This window comes from Phyllobates terribilis, unplaced genomic scaffold (genome assembly GCF_046119375.1).
Source record: "Phyllobates terribilis strain yellow unplaced genomic scaffold, ASM4611937v1 Scaffold_1__5_contigs__length_1240528914, whole genome shotgun sequence".
Lineage (NCBI taxonomy): Eukaryota > Metazoa > Chordata > Amphibia > Anura > Dendrobatidae > Phyllobates > Phyllobates terribilis.
The window spans coordinates 1,056,732,173-1,056,751,416 of record NW_027362761.1 but is presented as its reverse complement, the minus strand read 5'-3'; the positions used below and the strand labels follow the sequence as shown (position 1 = coordinate 1,056,751,416).

General features: G+C 43.1%; 1 protein-coding gene across 12 annotated transcripts in view; it reads left to right on the top strand.

The window, feature by feature from the left end:
• The window catches only part of PCM1 (pericentriolar material 1), a 138,342-nt gene that overhangs the window by 75,042 nt on the left and 44,056 nt on the right, over positions 1–19,244 (top strand). For all 12 annotated transcript variants that reach the window (XM_073645381.1, XM_073645384.1, XM_073645385.1 and 9 more), the window contains 7 exons: positions 1,027–1,262; positions 3,771–3,925; positions 4,109–4,238; positions 8,442–8,573; positions 12,983–13,167; positions 14,397–14,633; positions 15,120–15,342. In XM_073645381.1, coding sequence (XP_073501482.1) covers positions 1,027–1,262; positions 3,771–3,925; positions 4,109–4,238; positions 8,442–8,573; positions 12,983–13,167; positions 14,397–14,633; positions 15,120–15,342 — 1,298 coding nt within the window. The remainder of the gene's footprint in view (positions 1–1,026; positions 1,263–3,770; positions 3,926–4,108; positions 4,239–8,441; positions 8,574–12,982; positions 13,168–14,396; positions 14,634–15,119; positions 15,343–19,244) is intronic.

The window sequence follows — 19,244 nt, the reverse complement described above, 5'->3', positions numbered from 1 at the left end:
CCCCTCAAAGTGACTTCAAATATGATGTGGTCCCTAAAAAAATGTTTTTGTAAATTTTGTTGGAAAAATGAGAAATCGCTGGTCAACTTTTAATCCTTATAGCTCCCTAACAAAAAAAATTTTGATTCCAAAATTGTGCTGATGTAAAGTAGACATGTGGGAAATGTTATTTATTAACTATTTTGTGTGACATATCTCTCTGATTTAAGGGCATGAAAATTCAAAGTTTGAAAACTGCAAAATTTTCAAAATTTTCGCCAAATTTCTGATTTTTTTCACAAATAAACGCAAGTTATATCGAAGAAATTTTACCACTATCATGAAGTACAATATGTCACGAAAAAACAATCTCAGAATCAGGGGGATCCGTTGAAGCATTCCAGAGTAATTACCTCATAAAGTGACAGTGGTCAGAATTGAAAAAATTGGCCTGGTCACGAAGGCAAAAACAGGCTCTGGCGCGAAGTGGTTAATGTCATCCTTGTTACCTCCTAGTTTCTGAAATGTACTTGCTTTCAAACCAATAAAAAGACCCCTGTTAGGTTACAGGGTTTTAATCATTTGTCAGTAAACAGAACTAAGATCCACTGATGTAAATCTGAAGGCCTCATGTTTGCATCAGTCTCTCAGAGATCACCATAGACTTTAATGTCAGGATCTGATCCACAAAATCTGATTGGATTTCGTTCCTGATCTTAGTCACTCAGATCCATGATTCTAACAGAGATGTGAGTAAATCCTTTCTACTTTCTTGATCAGAGTGCTGGCCGATAAAAAAAAAAAAAAAATCTGTCTCCCGCAGATAAGTGAATGTAGCCTATGTAATAGTTACCCTTCTTGATAAATCCGAGAATATTACACCTCTTATTTGTAAATGAGGGATCCAAGTTTACCCACAGGATTATGACTGGCGCTTGAGTGTTGAAATCGGTTTACATCTACATTCAGTTCAAGTCTGAAAATCACAGATGTTGGAAAGTTATTAATGTCAGTTTGTGCATTACATTGTCTGCTTTTGTCTTGCAGAGTGCCTTTATAATAGAGATACTAAGGATAAAAGGGAAGATAGAATAGAAGGCCATGATTACGATGATGATGTAGACGAAGAACCTAGGAGCGCTGCTTCTCTCTCTAGCCGTAGCAGTGTCACAGAAGATGACCAAAATGATGATGATGAGGACGACGACGATTTTGAGGAGAAATTTAACAGACTCATAGCAGCCAAACAGAAGCTCCGACAGCTACAGGATCTTGTAGCCTTGGTATAATATATTTTTTAGTAGCTTTTTCATGTTCTGTTATGGAGAAAATAAACTAGCTAATTCTACACTTGATGGCAAATTTCTCACTCATGCTTGGCACACTGTTTCAAGCAGATCTGTCTTGATTATTCTATTTTGACAGGCTCAGATCTGTTCTACTAAAGAGTGCAGCAGCGCTCTCCTAGGTATGACTATTGGATTTATGAACCTGGCTTCCCTGCACATGACTGTTGGCCTCCTTATTGTATTGGTGGCAATTGTTTGCTAGTGAGGAGGAGAAGAAATTGTGAATTAAGTGCAGCAGATTGATAACTCAGTGTGCTGTCGTTTTTTCTTCTAAGCGTTCATGCAAATGTTTTTTATTTTTAACTGTTAGTAATAGCAGCTCAGCACTCCTGTCATGATCTGTTTTTAAATGGGACAGCTTGTCCCATTTAGAATAACTGTAAGGGAAACTGACCTGTAATTGCTGTGTTTTCATATTCTCTAGAGTGTTGAGTTGGGGTTACAATTCAGAGCAGTCTCGTATCGGATAGGGGGCCGCAGTCCAACATTGTCCTTATAAATGTTATGTACAGCTCGTAACTAAAGGTCCTACATGGTTACATGGACTGATTGGCAGCACGATATGATAGCCGATCAGTTAACTTTTATCTATCGGCGGTCGTTTGAATGCCTGTTTATACAGGCAGACCAAAGTATATATGTAGTAAGTAAATAAAAGAAAGGTCTACGCGGACCCGTAGAAGCGCAATCACGCGGGAAATGGCTGTAGTCCAGTAACGATCTCCCCTGCACTCCTACTGCACCGCTGCTCCTGTATGTATTCATCTAAATAAAGATTGCAGATCTCGCAGACCAATGGTGATTGCTACCTTTCTTCTATTTACTTCTCACTAAGTTAGAATATCATCAAAAAGTTAATTTCTTTCAGTTCTTCAATACAAAAAGTGAAACTCGTATATTATATAGAGTCATCACAAACACAGTGATCTATTTCAAGTGTTTATTTCTGTTAATGTTGAGGATTATGGCTTACAGCCAGTGAATACACAAAAGTCATTATCTCAATAAATTAAAATAATTAACAAAAAACACCTGTAAAGGCTTCCTAAGCATTTAAAAAGGTCCCTTAGTCTGTTTCAGTAGGCTCCACAATCATGGGGAAGACTGCTGACTTGACAGATGTTCAGAAGGCAGTCATTGACACACTCCACAAGGTCCCAGAGTCTGGAGGAAGAGTGGAGAGGCTACAATCCAAGCTGCTTGAGGTCTAGTGTGAAGTTTCCACAATCAGTGATGGTTTGGGGAGCCATGTCATCTGCTGGTGTAGGTCCACTGTGTTTTATCAAGACCAAAGTCAGCGCAGCCGTCTACTTGGAAATTTTAGAGCACTTCATGCTTCCCTCTGACGACAAGCTTTTTGGAAATGGAAATGTCATTCTCCAGCAGGACTTGGCACCTGTTCACACTGCCAAAAGTACCAATACCTGGTTTAATAACAGTATCACTGTGCTTGATTGGCCAGCAAACTTGTCTGACCTTAACCCCATAGAGAATCTATGGGGTATTGTCAAGAGGAAGATGAGAGACACCGGACCCAACAATGCAGACGAGCTGAAGGCTGCTATCAAAGCAACCTGGGCTTCCATAACACCTCAGCAGTGCCACAGGCTGATCGCCTCCATGCCACGCCGCATTGATGCAGTAATTGATGCAAAAGGAGCCCCGACCAAGTATTGAGGGCATTTACTGAACATACATTTCTGTGGCCCAACATTTCGGATTTTAAAAAGATTTTTCAAGCTGTTGTTATAAATTATTCTAATTTATTGAGATAATGACTTTTGTGTTTTCATTGGCTGTAAACCATAATCATCAACATTAGCAGAAACAACCACATGAAATAGATCACTCTCTCTGTAATGACTCTATATAATATGACTTTCACTTTTTGTATTGAAGTACTGAAATAAATTAACTTTTTGATGATATTCTAATTTAGTGAGATGCCCCTGTATACATGGATTCTTGGCATTAGAACCGCAGACCCTAGGTTGCTGACCCTGCAGTTAATCTCTCCCGTTTGCTCTGGATGTACGAGTCCTGGTGCCGGTTTAACTCTTTCATAGACCAAAGTAAATTATGTGCACTGAGTGACCTGTAGTAGATCGCTTGGTACACATTGGCTGCCGTAGTTCTTGGCATTGCGAGTCCTGTTTACACAGGAAGATGTACCGCTGAGAAAGATAATGCACAAAAGATCATTTCACCCTATGAATGAGTGTTTTGCTCGTTCATCAGGTGATCAGCAGCCTGTTTATATGGGAAGATAATCGAGAAACAGGCTTTTTTAACAATGCGTCTTGTCTTTTAGCAATCCAAACAATTTCCATTGTGATTGAGCCTTTCACACTTAAGATTTTGAGAATAAAAAATAGTTTTGTCTGTAGCAGACATCGTCATTTATCTCTTTAGTGTTTTTAATTAGGATTTCTTTTTCTTAAGTATGGTGATGATACAGAGTCTGAAGCAGCTGCTGAGATGCCGATGAGTGCAGCCCATCTCCCACCTGAGGAGGCAGATGCAAATCAGCAACCAAATAATACCCGTCCCAATGCTTCCAAGGCACAAAAAGATGTTGCCCTAAAGGAACAAGCGAGGTACTTGTAATCCATAGATTTTACTTTTTTATGCCATATAGGATTTGAGATTTGTAGAAACCTCTTTAGTTAGCACGTGTTTTGCTTTAGTTGATGTACAGTTAGACGCATAACCCCCCTTGTAGCACCTTTACTTCTTATTACTTATAAGCCATCAGCTTACGATAAACATTAATATTGCAGAGAAAAATTCTATGAAAGTAAGCTGCAACAGCAGCAGCAAGAACTGAAACAGTTACAAGAAGAGAGAAAGAAACTGATAGAAATTCAGGAAAAAATCCAGACTTTGCGGAAAGCTTGTCCTGACCTTCAGGTATGTGACGTTATTAACCCTGATTACACATCATCAGTTTTAAATAAATTCCTAGTAAATAAAAATTCTTTAATAGATATATATTGAAAAAAACATAAGCTATGAAAAGTAATCTTTAATTTATTCAGGTTCAAACCAGATTTTGTTTACCTTTCTTGTGAAATATTACAAATGCTCTCCAGTTTTTGGGTGTCATGGAGGTAGTCATCCCCTCCACACCCATGTGAGCAAGGAAAATGAATGACCACAAAAACTCCCGCATTGATAATAGCTAATTAGTGAGAGCTACAAGACCCTCAGCAATTAGCTGATTTCTAAGACCGCTTTAATTTTAAACTAAATTATTTAAAGGGGTTGTCCGCTACTTAAATATTAATGGCCTAGTTTTACAATTGGTCATGAACATTCATGGTGCTGAGACATCCAGCACCCTCACTGATCAGCTTTTTCTGGTACCAGTGACAGCCTGAGGCTGTGTGCCCACTATGCGTTTTTCAAGCGGAATTTCCACAGCTTAAACGCTTGCAAAACGCTTGGTAATCCGGGCCCCATGATCCCCAATGAAAATCTACATGTTCTGTGCCCATGCTGCGGAATTTTCTGCTGCGGATTTTCCTTGCGGAAAAATCCGCAGCATGTCCATTATTTGTGCCTTTCTGCATGCGGATTTGAGGTCCCAATGCATTTGAAAAAAGCAAGTCAAATCTGCATGTAAAAACGCTGCAAAAACGCATCAAACTTGTGTAAAATCCGCAAGTGTTTTTACTGCCAAGAACCTGCAGAAACGCTGCAGAAATTTTCTGCATCGTTGGCACATACCCTGAAATGATCAGATGCGGAGCTGCACAGCACAACTCCATCTACTGTATATTGACCGCGGTCGGGTACTGCATATCTGTTCTTCTAGAGTATACGCGTCAAACTCCGGCCCGTGGGCCAAATCTGTCCCGCAGGGTGTTTATATTCCACCCGCAACACCAGAACCACCTCTATGTGGGGCCATTATACTGTATAGAGGACTATGTGAGGCCCGTTATTCTGTATGGAGGACTATGTGGGGTCCATTATTCTGTATGGAGGACTATGTGGGGTCCATTATTCTGTATGGAGGACAATGTGGGGCCCATTCTACTGGTTGGCCCTCGACTTTGTCTAAGTTTTTCACTTTGGCCCTCTTTGTGTTTAAGTTTGACATCCCTGTTCTAGAGTAAATGAGTAGAACGTGTAGTACCCTCTTCGGCCACTATACTATGACGGAACTGTGCTGTGCTGTGCAGCGCTGCAGCTGATCACTTGCACCAGCATTGGGAACAGCTGATTGATGATGGTGTCGGGTGTCGCAGCCCCAACCATCTGATATTGATCATATCAATTTAAGGGTATTGGATTACCCCTTTTTAACATGGAAACTGTAGAGAAGAGTGTGCAATTAAAGTTACAATAAACCAAGAAATAAATTATATAGATGCACAGGAAACCATTTTGGCCCCCAGTTAGTTTACACAACATGTAGAAAATCCTGATGATAAATGGTCTGTCTAAAAGAAATTATGCGGAGAACAAAGGAGATACTATCATGCAATGTGCTCTGTTTTGGGCTAAAATGGCAAATCTATAATATGCATTTATAGACCTGTGTGTATATATATGTATGTATATAATGTATGGGTGTGTGTGTGTGTGTATATATATATATACTGCTCAAAAAAATAAAGGGAACACTCAAATAACACATCCTAGATCTGAATGAATGAAATATTCTCATTGAAAACTTTGTTCTGTACAAAGTTGAATGTGCCGACGACAAAATCACGCCTGGATTTGGAGTCATCCCCAAAATTAAAGTGGAAAAACACACTACAGGCTGATCCAACTTTGATGTAATGTCCTTAAAACAAGTCAAAATGAGGTTCAGTATTGTGTGTGGCCTCCACGTGCCTGTATGACCTCCCTACAACACCTGGGCATGCTCCTGATGAGGTTGCGGATGGTCTCCTGTGGGATCTCCTCCCAGACCTGGACTAAAGCATCCGCCAACTCCTGGACAGTCTGTGGTGCAACATGACGTTGTTGGATGGAGCAAGACATGATGTCCCAGATGTGCTCAATCGGATTTAGGTCTGGGGAACGGGCAAGCCAGTCCATAGCTTCAATACCTTCATCTTGCAGGAACTGCTGACACACTCCAGCCACATGAGGTCTGGCATTGTCCTGCATTAGGATGAACCCAGGGCCTGCCGCACCAGCATATGGTCTCACAAGGGGTCTGAGGATCTCATCTCGGTACCTAATGGCAGTCAGGCTACCTCTGGTGAGCACATGGAGGGCTGTGCGGCCCTCCAAAGAAATGCAACCCCACACCATTACTGACCCACTGCCGAAACCGGTCATGCTGAAGGATGTTGCAGGCAGCAGATCGCTCTCCACGGCATCTCCAAACTCTGTCACGTCTGTCACATGTGCTCAGTGTGAACCTGCTTACATCTACTTTCATCCTCTCTCTCTCTCCCCCTCTCTCCCTCCTTTTCTCCCTCTCCCTTCAAACTTTACTTTCATCAAAGAATGCTCCCTTTACAGCATTGCAGACCTTTGGCATTTTAGCTGTTAATTTGCTGAGGTAATCTTGAGAAATTTCCCCCCATGCTTCCTGAAGCCCCTCCCACAAGTTGGATTGGCTTGATGGGCACTTTTTGCGTACCATACGGTCAAGCTGCTCCCACAACAGCTCAATGGGGTTGAGATCTGGTGACTGCCTGGCCACTCCATTACAGAGAGAATACCAGCTGCCTGCTTCTTCCCTAAATAGTTCATGCATAATTTGGAGGTGTGCTTTGGGTCATTGTACTGTTGTAGGATGAAATTGGCTCCAATCAAGCGCTGTCCGCATGGTATTGCCTGGCGTTGCAAAATAGAGTGATAGCCTTCCTTATTCAAAATCCCATTTACCTTGTACAAATCTCCCACTTTACCAGCACCAAAGCAACCCCAGACCATCACATTACCTCCACCATGCTTGACAGATGGCATCAGACACTCTTCCAGCATCTTTTCAGTTGTTCTGCGTCTTACAAATGTTCTGCTTCTCACAAACGCCTCAAACTTTGATTCGTTTGTCCATAAAACTTTTTTCCAATCTTCCTCTGTCCTATGTCTGTTCTTTTGCCCATATTAATCTTTTCCTTTTATTAGCCAGTCTCAGATATGGCTTTTTCTTTGCCACTTTGCTCTGAAGGCCAGCATCCCGGAGTCTCCTCTTCACTGTAGACGGTGACACTGGCGTTTTACGTCTACTATTTAATGAAACTGCCTGTTGAGGAGCTGTGAGGCGTCGATTTCTCAAACTAGAGACTCTAATGTACTTGTCTTGTTGCTCAGTTGTGCTGCGGGGCCTCCCACTTCTCTTTCTACTCTGGTTAGAGCCTGTTTGTCCTCTCCTCTGAAGGGAGTAGTACACACCGTTGTAGGAAATCTTCAGTTTCTTTGCAACTTGTTTTCATAGAACAAACAAATGTAGTGCTCCAGATTCTTAACTAGCTCAAAGGAAGGTCAATTTTATAGCTTCTCAAATCAGCCAAAACGTTTTCAACTGGGCTAACATACTTGTGCAAGGGTTTTCTAAACATCCACTAGCCTTCTTACACAGTTAGCAAACACAATGTACCATTAAAACACTGGAGTGGTGGTTGTTGGAAATGGGCCTCTATAAACCTATGTAGATATTTCAATAATATTCATATACTCTATACATTGTTAATTTCTGATTCATTTAATGTTAGCCTCATTGAAAAAAAGTGATTTTCTTTCAAAAATAATGAAATTTCTAAATGACCCCAAACTTTTGAACGGTAGTGGATACGTGTGTGTGTGTGTGTGTGTGTGTGTGTGTGTGTGTGTGTGTGTATATATATATATAGAGAGAGAGAGAGAGAGAGAGAGAGAGAGAGAGAGAGAGAGAGAGAGAGAGAGAGAGAGAGAGAGAGAGAGAGAGAGAGAGAAATATATATATAGAGAGATATTATTTTTGCTTTTTGTTACTTTACCAAAAAATAAAATAGAATCAAAAGAATGAAGGTTAAGAGAGGAAGATACTGGTGTGCATGTTCTGTTTTTCATGTTGAAATTTGTTTGTTGTAAGCACGACATACATAAATGCTCTCTAAGCGTGTTTTTCTCCTCTTTGCTTTTCTGTATTTCTTCAATTAGTTGTCCACTTCCAGTGCGGGAACATCAAGGCGACTACCAACAGCAGCATCAACACCAGAGGTTACTGATCTTAATCCTGTAGTCATGCCGAGCATGCCAGATCCTGAAGATTCATCTTCTGCCGATAATGAAGTAAGGAGCGGCTAGAGTTCTGAACTCTGAATGAGAACTCTTTCATTAATAGTACTGTATATGGTGTGTAAGGGGGAATGTTTCTCCTTGAGGGGAGTAAGGAGACTTGCAGGCCTTGTAATGCTTCTCTTAGCACTGTATGTGCGCACAAAAAATACTAAGTGGGAAAAATTTTACTGTTTTACAAGCTGGAAATACAGAAGGTATTAATAGGCCTTAAGATAAGATGATTTCTTCCTGGTTGTTAGTAAATCACTCGTCAGCTGATTTGACAATCTTTTTGTTGTTGAATTTTTTTGTGCTGTGGCAGACATTCTACAAAAAGCATCAGCATCAACTACAATTATATTTAGTGCCACTTCTACATTAGCTTTTCCATCACTTTTGTAAGAAGCTAATTTAACAGTAACTAACAGTGGAATATGGCAACCAAAAAGGTTCACTTTCTCCCTCCCCCATGACAGCACCACGGAGAGAGGGGATCTGCCCTTCAAGGACAGGAAACCTACAGATAAAAAAGGCGGTACCTCTCCCCGCATCAGTTGGTTTCCTGTCCTTGACGGGGAACCTTCAGAGTAGTGGTTCCTGAAGAAAGAAGATTTCAAGATCCAAGACGTCCCAGGCCTGGCCAGTCCAATCCAAGGCAGCTGGGGCACCCTGCCTCGGCTGGTGCAGCGCACTGAAGCCCCACTGCTGGGTCCGGCGGGCCTTCAGAGTGGGAGAAGGAGTGCAGCTGCCGCACCCGGGCCGCAGACTGCGCATATGCGGGGACGCACCGGAGTCTCTTCCTGATGACGCGGACCAAGGGGCATGTGACCGGAAGGTCTCCCATCAACATGGTCGTGGTAGCAGGCGTTCTGCAAAATCCAGGCATAGCAAAGATTCCACCATGAGCAAGTCCCCATCTGGCAGAGGGAAATCGATGGCAGATGTGATCCCTCCTCCTAAACCTGTACCCCTGTTCTCGTCAGGATTGGTAAGTGAGCTCCGTGAACTTTCATGTTGTAATTAGCCCCTTTCCATCTCATTTTTTTAGACTGGGAAATGTGCTAGCAAGACCAAGCATAAAGTCTGTGCGCTCTGCAGTGAAGAGGCTCTGCAGTTCATGCATACAGCAGACGGTCTGCGAAGAAACCCCTAGATTTACCTCTGAACTGCGGTCAATAATTAAGTCAGAGGTGGAAAATACCTTTTAGGTCCTTACGGGGTGGAGATAAGAAACCTAAGAGGTCTAGACATTTGTCCCCGGATTCTGGGTTGGAATCTCTAGAGGGGGAACTTTATAATACAGATTCCTCAGATTCTTCCTCATCCTCCTCCTTGTCCACCAAAGAAGGCAGTGGTCGTATTTGTTTCCCCATAGAGGAAACAGCCTGATTAAGGCAGTTAGATCCACTATGGGGTTAGTTGACCCTAGGCCAGAAAAGGAGGTCTTTCCCTCTTAATGACGAGATTCAGTCTTTAATAAAAAGGGAATGGAAAATTCCTGAGAGGAAAGTATATCTATTCCAAAAAGAAAATATCCTTTTGATGATCCAGTCTGTTCATACTGGGAGAAAGCCCCAAAGATGGATGTAGCTATAGCTAAAGCATCCAAAAAGTTTGCCCTTCCCTTTGAAGATATGGGAGTAAGGGTCTTGGGAAGCTGCCGGGGAGGGGTCTAAAACCCACTTTTGCCACAACTTGCACCACTAGATCTATGATTTTCTGGTTGAGTCAGTTGGAGACTCAACTTCAGAATAAAGTATCTAGGGAAAAAATTCTAGAAACCATCCCTTTAATTCGGGGGGCAGCGGCTTTTTTGGCCAATGCATCCGCCGATTCAGTTAGATTAGCAGCCAAATCAGCAGTTTTCTCCAACTCCCCTCTTCGAGCCCTTTGGCTCAAATGTTGGCCAGAAGACCTTCAGGCAAAATCCAGACTCTGCACTATTCCCTGTGAAGGGGAGTTTTTGTTTGGGTCAACCTTAGATGACATACTTGATAAGGCGGAAGATAGCAAAAAACGATTTGCCATCCCCACTATCCCTTCATATAAATTGTCTTTTCGGAGAAAGAAATTCATTCGAAGAAAGCCCCCTAAAAACCAAGATAGATGGGAGGACAAGAAACAGAAGAACAGGGGTTTCATGTTCAATAACCCTTCCCTTGATGACAGAAAACCTTCACAATGAAATTTTTCCCCAGGTGGGGGGGGAGACTATCCTTGTTTCTCCCGGCCTGGGAAGAGCTTTCCAACAGTGGGTGGATCTTAAGTCTGGTAGAGGCTGGTCTAAGATTAGAGTTTCTTTCAGTCCCCGAACCAAACCATGTAGTAACTCCCCCTACGATCCTCAAACATAGAGCAGGCATTCCTAGAGCAGGAAGTTCTAGGACTGGTAACAAAAGCCGTACTACAGGAAGTCCCCCTTAAAGAAACAGGAGAAGGATTATACTCCCCTTTATTTCTGGTGAGGAAACCAGACAAATCCTTCAGGACTATCATAAACTTAAAAAGACTGAACAAATTTCTAAAAATTCCAACTTTCAAAATGGAAACAATAAAAACGGATGTGAAAGTTTTGTTTCCGGGTTGTTTCATGACCGTTCTGGACTTAAGGGACGCTTACTACCATGTTCCCATTCACAGAGACTTCCGGAAATACCTCAGGGTAGCGATCTCTATAGAGGGAGAAATCAGACACTATCAGTACGCCGCGCTCCCATTCGGTCTCGCCATTGCTCCTCGGGTGTTCACCAAATTGATTGCGGAAGCAATGGCACACCTGAGGGAGCAAAACATCTTAATTGTCCCGTACCTGGACGACTTCCTGGTGGTGGGCAACTCCAGTCACCACTGCAGAAATCAGCTGAGGATGGTCATGACTTCTCTCTTGAACCTAAAAAAATCAAAGACCGAGCCAAGTCACGTGCCGGAGTTTCTGGTTTTTATTCTGGACTCAGTGAGATAAGAGTGTCGACTCCCAGAGGAAAAGATACAAAGGATTATGGGGCAGATGTCTCAAGCTATGGATCACCCCTATATGACTTTACGGAAGGCTATGTCCCTACTAAGCTCCATGACCTCCTGTATCCCAGCAGTTCAGTGGGCCCAAATCCACACCAGGAACCTTCAGTGGGAGATTTTAACGGCTGAATTTTCCCTAAGAGGGCGTTTAGAAGGTCAGCTGACGCTATCCCTCTAGATAAAATTAAGGTGTGTAGTGTCCAAAATGGTGTCATTTGTGGGGGATTTGTGCTGTTTTGGAAATCTGCATCTGCAACACGGCATCTTTAATCTTTTCCAGCCAAATTTGTATTCCAAAACTCAAATCTTTCTTCTTCCCTTTCGAGCCCGGCCGTGTTCCCAAACAGCAGTTTTTGACCACATGCGGGATTTTAACTCCTTCTGGAGAAAGTGTTGGAAACTGTGAGGCCCATATTATTCTATTACCTCTTGTGAAAATGAAAAATTATGGAATAACATTTTGGTGAGGAAAAAAAATGAAATTTTTCATTTTCTATATCACTTTGCTTTAATTCCTGTACAGCACCTAAATGGTTCATAAAACTTCCTGAATGCAGTTTTGATTAATTTTAGGTGGGGTGCAGTTTTGACAGTGCTACAAGTTTCAGTGGTTTTCCAATATATAGGCCCCTCAGTGTCACTTTCCAGCTGAATAAGTCCATAAACAAAATAGGAATTGTAAATGGTGAAGAAATGAAAAATTGCTGCTAAATTTTAACTCTTCTAACATCCTAACAAAATAAAAAAAATGTTTGAAAAATGACACTGATGGAAGGTAGATATAGGATATTTGTCATTTTTCAGATAATTTCATTAAAAAAAAACGCAAAACGTTTAGACCTAAATTTACCACTAACATGAAGTGCAATATGTCAAGAAAGAAAGAATCTCAGAATCACTGGGATACTCCTGTCAGATTTAAAAAATTTGATTTGGTCATCAAAAGGGAATCTGTCAGCTGTAAAAAAAACAAAAAAACAAAACGCACTTTGCACCTACTTTTAAACAAGCCCCTTTTTGTGACTGTGATTGTTAAATAACCATAAAATCAATTTTAGAACTGTGTTCGCTTTCTGGCCTCACTGCACATTGCCAGCTAGGGGTGCGTTATTCTCCCACTAATTTGTCGCAAGCAGAGTTTTAACGTTGATTTTTTTAGTTATTGAACAATCATTAAGGCACAAAAAGAGGCTTGTTAGAAAGTAAATATAGGGTGCAATAATGACATTGTGGCAATTTTGGGGTTCCCTTTAAAGTGAAAATTGTATCAGTCACAAAGATGCTGCTTTTGGTATTTCCTTACTTCATAACTATAACTTTTTAAGGTAGGTGCAATTTGGTAAAGGTATTTATGTAAATTGCATGTTTTGTTAAGACTAAAGCTGTCTAATACTCTTATTCAGGTATGGTCAGAGATTCGTAGGCATCAAATTTTAAGGGAAGATTTGCGACAAAGAAGGAAACAGCTTGAGTCATTGATGGCTGAGCATCAGAGACGACAAGGAATCTCAGAAACTGCTTCTGCTGGCTCTTTAAGAAGTGATGACTCTGACACACACAGTCTTCAGCACCACAGCAGGACTGAAAAGTGAGTAATTGACAAGACTCTCCCTTTAAAGGGAAGCTGTTGCCATGTAATCTGAGAACAGCATTATGTAGGGGCTGAGAGCCTGATTACAGGGATGTGTCATTCACTGAGCTGCTTTCTGCTGTTTGAATACTAGGTGTCTTGTGCCAGGCAGTCCAGCTCATCTGTTTAACCCTGCCCTCACCACTGATTGGCAGCTTCTTGTGTACACTGTACATTGTCAGTAAGCTGCCAGTCAGGGGTGGGGTTATACACCTCTCCGCATTATGAGCACTGCTACATCTACTGCCGAGAAAACGGGGATTCTGACAAAACTGCAGCAAGCAGTCTAGTAAGTGAAACATCACTGGAATCAGGGTCTCTGTCCCTACATTATGTTGCGCTCGGATTCCATAGCAAAACCTGCTGGTGAATTCCCTTTGATTCCAGGTTCGGACGGCCATACTACAACTTTGACCGAGTGCAGAAGCTTCCTGTTTTATTTACATGTACTAGTCCTGTCTGTAAATTGGGCCAAAGTAGTGCATGCTGCAATTTTTTCTCCACACTGACCATTGGTCCATGTGTAAAATCGGCCATGTCCCCTGGCACATTGGATATAATGGGTGTGTGTGCATTTCTTGGTGCCTACATCCGTGTAATACGCTCATCTGAACAAGCCCCAAAGCCCATGTTCAGTACAACACGTTATGATTTCTCATTTAGGCCACGGCCCCACTATCAGTATTTGGTCAGTATTTGGTCAGTATTTTTTCTCAGGAGTGGGAGCCAAAACCAGGAGTGGGTGATAAATGCAGAATTGGTGACTTGTTTCTATTAGACCGTTTCTCTGATTGTTCCTCACCTGGTTTTGGCTCTCACTCCTGAGAAAAAATACTGACCGAATACTGACCAAATACTGATAGTGGGACTATGGCCTTAGTGTTTATCACTGAGGCCTCATAATCATGGCTCTTTCTATTAATCTGTATAAAGGCTCTGCACAGTTTGGATATGTTCATGTATGGCTCCTTTAGTTCCTCACACACTACAAAAACACTAACCATTCCAGACTAATGTATTCCGAATATTAGAACGTGTTCTATTTGGGTTAATTTAGGACTGATCTGGACAGTGTGTTCGGGTGAATTATCATACAGAGGCAGTAATAGTTAGATGCATGTCATTTCAGCTAATCCTAGTGATATGATTTAATTTCAGCCTTTATTATTTTTTGTTTTTGTTTTTAGGACAATGGCAACTTGGGGTGGATCTACACAATGTGCTCTTGATGATGTTGATGATGTTGATGATAATGATGATGGTTGTGATGACGACGATGAAGCATGCATATCTGATGTAAATCAGGCAGAAGAGGAGGAGGAGGAAGATGACGATGAGCAAGAAAACACATTCCAAGAAAATGCCGTGTATTCCTCAAGTGGCATGAATCAGAGCACTTTCAGTGGGAAGACCAATAAACCTGGGTAAGAAGACGTGTTTCAGGGACTTTCTTTAATTTTAAAGAATATTCCATCAGTATAATAACTCTATAAGGATGTACATGTTTTATTGTAAGTATGCCATTGCACCATGTTTTATTGTAGGTACACCATTTCCACCATGTTTTATTGTAGGTATGCCATTGCATACCCAAATACTATATTTAGGTTAGGAAGAGGGGGATAAGTGAAAGGAAGTATAGTTGCAAGGTCAAAAAGTTTGTCTGTCTGTGACCTGGCACTGTAATAAGTCTGCATAGAAGCTGTAGACCCAAAAGTGTGAAACATTGCAAACCGTTTTGGCTAAAAGGTCAAACTTTATGGACCTGAGTCTTTTTTCAACCTATGTAACAAAGTTTTTTATTTCTTAATTTGAGATGCAATGGAGCAATACAAATTAATTGGAGATGAAAAACCTGACTCTTAAAGAGCAAAAATAGTAATGTGCATATTGCAATGCTGTTTTGTCAGATGGAGAAACCAGCGTTCATATTCTGTTGATGGTAATTACCGTCCCTCTCCAAGGACCAGACAACAGCAGAATATTAGCATGAGGCGACAAGAAAACGTTCAGTGGGTCTCTGAGCTTTCCCAGGTGGAAGAGAAGGAGCATTGGCAGGAGCAGATAAACCAGCTGAAGAAACAACTGGAGTTCAGCACAAATATATGCCAGACTTTGATGCGAGACCAGCAGGTAACTGTAGAAGAGTTCGGCCTCGTGTCTACCTCATTTTTGTTGTCTCTGTACGTTTCTGTTCATTAACCCCCTTAAAGTCCTGGCTACTTTTTTGTTTTTGCACTATCATGTTTTCCTTGCCTTCTTCAAAGAGTCGTAACTTTTTTTTTTTTTTTTACGATGACATAGCCATATCAAGTCTTGTTTTTTTTTTTTGCAGTACGAGTTGCACTTTTCAATGACAGCATCCAGTTTACCAAGCAATGTACTGGAAATTAGGGGAAAAAATCCAGTTGCTGTGAAATTGTGAAAAAAAACATGCAATTTCGCAATTGGATTTTGGGTTTTCTTTTTATGGTATTCATCTTGTGGGGGAAAAATGACCTGACAGTATGAATCTCCAGGTCAGTACTATTATGAGGATACCAAACTTATATACACTGCTCAAAAAAATAAAGGGAACACTCAAATAACACATCTTAGATCTGAATGAATGAAATATCCTCATTGAATACTTTGTTCTGTACAAAGTTGAATGTGCTGACAACAAAATCACACAAAAATCATCAATGGAAATCAAATTTATTAACCAATGGAGGCCTGGATTTGTAGTCACCCCCAAAATTAAAGTGGAAAAACACACTACAGGCTGATCCAACTTTGATGTAATGTCCTTAAAACAAGTCAAAATGAGGTTCAGTATTGTGTGCGGCCTACACGTGCCTGTATGACCTCCCTACAACGCCTGGGCATGCTCCTGATGAGGTTGCGGATGGTCTCCTGTGGGATCTCCTCCCATACCTGGACTAAAGCATCCGCCAACTCCTGGACAGTCTGTGGTGCAACGTGACTTTGGTGGATGGAGCAAGACATGATGTCCCAGATGTGCTTAATCGGATTCAGGTCTGGGGAGCGGGCGAGCCAGTCCATAGCTTCATTGCCTTCATCTTGCAGGAACTGCTGACACACTCCAGCCACATGAGGTCTGGCATTGTCGTGCATTAGGAGGAACCCAGGGCCAACCGCACCAGCATATGGTCTCACAAGGGGTCTGAGGATCTCATCTCGGTACCTAATGGCAGTCAGCCTACCTCTGGCGAGCACATGAAGGCTTGTGCGGCCCTCGCCACCCCACACCATTACTGACCCACTGCCAAACCGGTCATGCTGAAGGATGTTGCAGGCAGCAGATCGCTCTCCATGGCATCTCCAGACTCTGTAACGTCTGTCACATGTGCTCAGTGTGAACCTGCTTTCATCTGTGAAGAGCACAGGGCGCGAGTGGCGACTTTGCCAATCCTGGAGTTCTGTGGCAAATGCCAAGCGTCCTGCACGGTGTTGGGCTGTGAGCACAATCCCCATCTGTGGACGTCGGGCCCTCATACCACCCTCTTGGAGTCAGTTTGTAACTGTTTGTGCAGACACATGCACACTTGTGGCCTACTGGAGGTCATTTTGCAGGACTCTGTCAGTGCTCCTCCTGTTCCTCCTTGCACAAAGGCAGAGGTAGCGGTCCTGCTGCTGGGTTGTTGCCCTCCTAAGGCCCCCTCCACGTCTCCTGGTGTACTGGCCTGTCTCCTGGTAGCGCCTCCAGCCTCTGGACACTACGCTGACAGACACAGCAAACCTTCTTGCCACAGCTCGCACTGATGTGCCATCCTGGATGAGCTGCACTACCTGAGCAACTTCTGTGGGTTGTAGAGTCCGTCTCATGCTACTACGAGTGTGAAAGCACAACCAACATTCAAAAGTGACCAAAGCATCAGCGTGAAAGCTTTGGTACTGAGATGTGGTCTGTTGTCCTCACCTACAGAACCACTCCTTTATTGAGGGTGTCTTGATAATTGCCAATAATTTCCATCTATTGTCTATTCCATTTGCACAACAGCATGTGAAATTGATTGTCAGTCAGTGTTGCTTCCTAAGTGGACAGTTTGATTTCACAGAAGTTTGATTTACTTGGAGTCATATTCTGTTGTTTAAGTGTTCCCTTTAGGCTAAGTGCCCACGTTGCGGAACTGAAGCATATTTTTTACGCTTCTCCCTGGCGGGAAAATCGCATGCGGATTTTACATGCGGTTTTCCCGCCAGGTAGAAGCGTTTGTGAGGCGTCTTTGCAGCGTCTTTGCATGCATTTCCGCATGCTGGTTATCAAGCACTTCTCCAAGTGATTTAAGCATCACTTGGAAAAGTGCTTGACAACTTGTTCACACTATATAAATCCATGCAACCGGCATGGATTTATATAGTGTGACCAAGTAATAGTTAAAAAAAAAAAAGAATCAGAATGGTAAAAAATAAAAAAATAAAGTTTATACTCAATTTTCCCCTTCTCCCATGACAGCACCACCTGAGAGAGGGTATCCGCCCACCAAGGACAGGAACCTACTGAATAAAAAGGCGGTACCTCTCCTCCGCATCAGTTTTTGGTTCCTGTCCCTGATGGGAGCCTCACCAGGTGGTACCTCACGTACCTGGATTATGGACGGTGCGGCCTGGAGGCCGTGGAAGCAGCAGATGGTCCCTGTTCCCAGCCTGTCTGGCTGCTGCCCGGGTCTGCGTGTGGGGAGGAGGTGCTGTTTTTTTTTTTTTGGATTCCTCCCCGCGTGCGCCGGGGCCTGCGGCCGGGCCTGCGCCTCGCAAAGATGAACTGAGCGCGCCGGCCGGCAGGTCTTCCGGGCTGCGCACGTGGGGGTCGCGTCGCACCCTGTGACGGAGCGCGCCGGAAGTCCGGGCTGCGCACGCGCGGGATGCTGACGCGCCCTATCACGGAGTGCGCCGGAAACCGGGTCTGCGCATGCGCGGGTGGGAAGCTGTCATCCCGCTGCAAGCGCGCCGGGTGCCGCTGGGCTGCGCACGCGCAGAGGCAGGTGGATCTGCGGGTAGCCCGCCAGCTGGCTAAAATTTAAAAAAAAAAAAAAAAAAAAAAAAAAGAAGAGATTTGAGATGAGCACGCTGCCGGAAGGGGAGGAGCCTAAAGGAGGTGGAGCCCTACTGCTTTTAAGGATGGGGAGCAATCAGGATGGTGGTGTCTGCATCCCCGCCATGATGGATGAGGAACCGCAGTCACCTGGGCAGCAGCTGTCACCGCCACAGGAAGTACAGCAGCAGCCACAGCCATCAAAGCAGCGCAAGCAGCTCAAACAAATGGAACGGGAATCTTCCCATCGACAAAGTCACAGCAGTGAGGGGCGTACGAGTTCCGGCAAGACTGGTCAGAAAAGACTTCGTCAGTCCACCTCCGCCAGATGGGAGCCCTCATGTGAACGGCAACCACCGCCTCCGGTACCCTAGTCTGAACGGCAGTGTGGTGAGTGATCTTCGTGAAAGTCTCACCTTGAATAATGTGCTCTTCTCTCTCTCTCTTTTCCTCCTTCTTCTCCTTTTATTTCTTGGGGCAGGAGGCGAAGAAGTGTAGTGCTAAAAGTAAAAACAGGGAGTGTGCTTTATGCAAAATCGGTCTTCCCACCTCCTATGCCAAAAACCTATGCTCGGACTGTATTCAGAAAACCATTGCAGAGGAGTCCCCCAGGTTTTCTTTAGAATTAAAGGATCTAATCCAGACAGAGGTCAGAGAGTCTTTAAGAGGCTTAACCTCACTCAAAAAGAAGAAGCGAAAACTAGTTTCTTCAGAATCAGAGGAATCAGTGGAGTCCCGTTTTACGAGAGAACTGCCTTCCTCCTCTAATCACTCCTCATTGTCATCGGAGTCTTCGGATGATGTTGGGGGGGGCAGACCTTGTTTTTCGGTTGATAATACTGAGAGACTAGTTAAAGCCGTCAGAGGGACTATGGGTATTACCGATACCAAAGTGCCCAGAACAGTCCAGGATGTTATGTTCGGGGGCTTAGACCAAAGGAGGAGACGCTCATTCCCGGTCAATGACAGGATTAAATCTCTGATAGAAAGGGAATGGAAG